The sequence below is a fragment of the Trypanosoma cruzi genome, genomic scaffold (assembly GCF_000209065.1).
Source record: "Trypanosoma cruzi strain CL Brener 1047053512227 genomic scaffold, whole genome shotgun sequence".
Classification (NCBI taxonomy): domain Eukaryota; phylum Euglenozoa; class Kinetoplastea; order Trypanosomatida; family Trypanosomatidae; genus Trypanosoma; species Trypanosoma cruzi.
In genome coordinates this window covers 1,792-5,407 of record NW_001849016.1, presented here as the reverse complement: position 1 = coordinate 5,407, position 3,616 = coordinate 1,792, and the positions used below count along the sequence as shown (strand labels likewise).

Sequence of the window (3,616 nt, the reverse complement as noted above, 5' to 3'; positions counted from 1 at the left end):
TGGCGTTCCCTGCTGGCGTGTGCTACTTCATTGCCCGCCACGTGGGCGCGAGCTTCGAGAGGTACTGGCAGCTTTCGAGGAAGCCGCTGCACGAGCGTCTGCTGTACCCGTCGGGTATTGGCACCCCGCGGCGCAGCAGCGGATGTACGGCGGCATGCTGACGAACATGAGGGGCAGCCACGTGTACTGGTGCGTGTTCCAGCTGTCGGTGCTGTGTGTGGTGTGCCTGATTGCTGCTGTGCACCCGCCTGTGGGAGGCTGCGACGTCCAGTATTTCTGCATGGCGGCTGTGCTGCTTGCGGGTGCGGGCGTGGTTGCCTTCACGAACATGGTGCGCTCGGCCTTCCTGACGGTGATGCACGCGGCGAGCTTTGTGCTCCTTGCGGCGCTGTGCCTGGTGAGCGCGGCGAAACACCTTGCGCCGAGCGACGGCGGTGCGAGGGCGTACGCGGCTACTGTATTTCTGCTGACCACTGCTTTGCTTGCGGCCACTGTGTACAGCGTCGTTGTGTGGTACGCGGAGGACCGCCACTGGCAGGAGCTGCGCGAGCCGCGGCGTGGCGGACTGGAGGCACTGCTGCGCGATGACGAGGGGAACGACGAGGATACGCAGAAGCCTCACGACATAACGTTATTGTCGTACGCCTCAGGCACCACCGTTGCTTCGTCGTACCGACCACCAGCACCGTCTTTGCAGTCTGTGACCGGTGACATCCGCTCAGACGCCCTGAAACTGCTGGGCTGTTCATCCAGTGCGAGCTGCAGCATTAATTATGCCACTTTGGACAGGTGAAGATGATCCGCTTGACGAAAAATGTAGCGCAGTTTTACCTCGAGTTGGAAAGTGTCTGCCCAAACAGTACCTCCACGTGGCGAGGGTGTACGAGGCTCCTCATGGATGCGGTATAACGTAGGTGCTTTTGGCAGTGTGTTTACTTCTTTATTATTATTATTTATCGGATGCTTGGTTGATTGAGTCGTTTCTTTTGTTATTTTATTTTTATCGATTTTGGCAAAAACGGATTATCGAGGTGTCGCGCTAGCCCAGGGCGGCTGTGTCACGGATGTGTGTTGCACGCTCGCCGCTGCAGCGCCCTCTCCGGATCTCGGGGTTTTTATTCAGATTTTTACTCAGTAACGAGGTCGTGTTCCGCGATGGTGGCTGTTGTGCGGAGCACTGGATTTATTTGAGAAAACATTAGGGGTAGAAAACGATAACGCCATTCTGTGGCTTTCAATGGATGAAATTAGGACTTGTGTGTTGCTGGTCAATGAGGGAGGGCGTGGGGCCACGGCTGTGTAGCTGCGCAGCCACCCATCGGACTCTGCAACGGCATTTTCGCTGTTTTTTGTGCATTGTTTCTATTTTTTCCATATGACTGCAATGCCTTTCCTGTTCCACGTTTACTGTGTGGGAGAGCATGCCTGTCACTTTTTATGCTTCTGGTGTTGTGTATAAGGAACGAGAGGAAGAACGAAGAATTATGCGGAATGATTTGTTACCTTGCGTATATGTTGATGTGTTTCTGTGGGGTATTTCATTAGTTACTCCTTCCCTTTTCTTTTTTTTTTACGTTGCTCCACACGTGTCTCAGTGTTTGCCTTTATTACGGCCACACACGGGTAGTTTGTATCGCGGATATATATATTGATGTCATTTCCAGTTAGACACTGACGTGGGCATTTTTTTTAGGCATCCACTCTCCACAGCATGCTGCCTGTTATTTTGGAATCACTTCAGATGTAACGCCGGCACCACCGCCGTGGCACGCATGGGAAGTAAGATGGAACGCGGGACAGGGAAAGATATTGCGCTGCACATGTGTCTGTTGCGTTATTTCTGTTGGGGGGTTTCAATTTAGAAGAAGAAGGACGAACATTGCGCGATTTTGTGGCTTGGAGGAGTTATTACCCTTTTTTATTTTTGGTATGATCGCGGGAGAGCTGGCGAAATTAATTAATTTATATATGTATCCGGGTAAAACGAATGCAATTATGTATGACACTTTCCTGTCTTTCGAATTTTGGAAGGCCACGACTTTAGGAGATTGGGGAGCCGATGGCGACCAGATAATTTTTTATTTTTATTTTAAGTTTACGGACACAGCGAGGTTGGTTGAAGGAAATGGCTTTGGTTAATTATACACGGCCTACGAGTGGAGCGATATTGGCGCCCACATGTTAGACTTGTTACGCCAACATGGCGCTGTCCAGGTGCCGCTCGCCCTTGTTGATGAAAACGGGCCGTCGGATGCAACGTTAACCGTGGCCACCCCGATGACAGGCTTACGCTTGGTTTCAGGAAAAATCGCCAAACTCTGGGACGATTCGAGCCTTACAGGACATGTTGCGAATCTCCGGGCGCCTCAATTACCCAATTTTGAGAATCAATTGATCATTCCATACACGCGCGGCCCGAGTGGTGACGTCGAAGGCGCGGAACCTTCGTTCCTCTTTTTCTCTACCAGAATGGTCGTCCAAGGGGAAGTGCGGGAAGGCAAAGGCAACGAGGAACAAAAATGTGGTCACCCAAATTGCCCCGAGACGTCTGGAGGAATAACCTGCCGCCTCTCTTGCGTGAGATTGTGTTGGGCCGTGCGTGACGGCGCGCCCTCGACCATTAAGCGATGCGTCTGACGCTGTTTTTTGGTAACGCCATCTTCGACCGTATTTTGACGCGTGACAGGTTCATCTGTCAAACCTCTCCGTGTGGCGGAGGCTTCTTCCCGGCTCGCCGTCTCCGCTTCTCACGCGCCTTGCCGCGCCTCTCGTGCGCTAGCGCGTGCCTCTCGCTCCTGTAGTTGGGAATTATCTGTCTCCAACTACTGTTCGTGTCCGGCGACCGTGTATTCTCGTTCTGCAATAAGGCTGCCGGCGACCGCAATGTTAGATGTGCGCGTCGATGGGTTGTTATGCGCCTCTTCCACCCGCGAATGAAGCTGAGCGTTTTGATTCTACACGTCCGCGACGGCGTGGGCGCTTTTCGTGCTCAAGCGCTCCCCTTCAGCAATGAGGAGCCCTTGCCACGCGCCCGAACTCCCGGTCTGCGCCCATGATGGGCAAGATCAATTGATTCTCGCAATTGGGTAATTGAGGCGCCCGGAGATTCGCAATATGTCCTGTAAGGCTCGAATCCCCACAGTGTCTGGTGGTAGATCCCGAAACCAATCGCAAGCCTGTCATCGGGGTGGCCACGGTTAACGTTGCATCCGACGGCCCGTTTTCATCAACAAGGGCGAGCGGCACCTGGACAGCGTCGTGATTGCATGCCAAGTCTGAAATGTGGGCAGCAGTATCGCTCCACCGCGTTACCGAGCAAAGGGAAACATTGTCATTTCTTTCAAACAACTTGCAGGAATCAGGCACGGGTGTAAATAAATAAATAAATAAATAAATAAATAAATAAATATGTGATGCGGGTCTGCCAGGAACGCGTAGCGTAGCATGAAAAAATTGACGATGTTTGGGTAGAGCTGCAAAGCTTCCAGGAGCTGGGTGCGCTTCTCCAAGATAAGTGCATTTTCCAACAACCCGAATAAATAGAATTGGAAGACGTCATCATCCATCTGAAATGCCGCCGTGGGAGAATTATAGAGATGTTGCAGGAAGCGTTGGG

General features: G+C 52.3%; 1 protein-coding gene across 1 annotated transcript, besides 6 other annotated features; it reads left to right on the top strand.

The window, feature by feature from the left end:
- On the top strand, positions 1-793 carry Tc00.1047053504405.10 (dispersed gene family protein 1 (DGF-1), putative; the record flags this gene model as incomplete). Its single annotated transcript, XM_797972.1, has 1 exon — positions 1-793. A coding segment is annotated over one exon (793 nt), but the record flags the coding sequence as incomplete, so codon positions are not given.
- Positions 1-3,616: a sequence feature (areas not merged during assembly with more than two copies in the genome that could not be assigned to a particular haplotype).
- Positions 1,901-2,440: a mobile genetic element.
- Positions 1,930-2,091: a mobile genetic element.
- Positions 2,071-2,093: a sequence feature (AT_rich).
- Positions 2,395-3,395: a mobile genetic element.
- Positions 3,372-3,409: a microsatellite.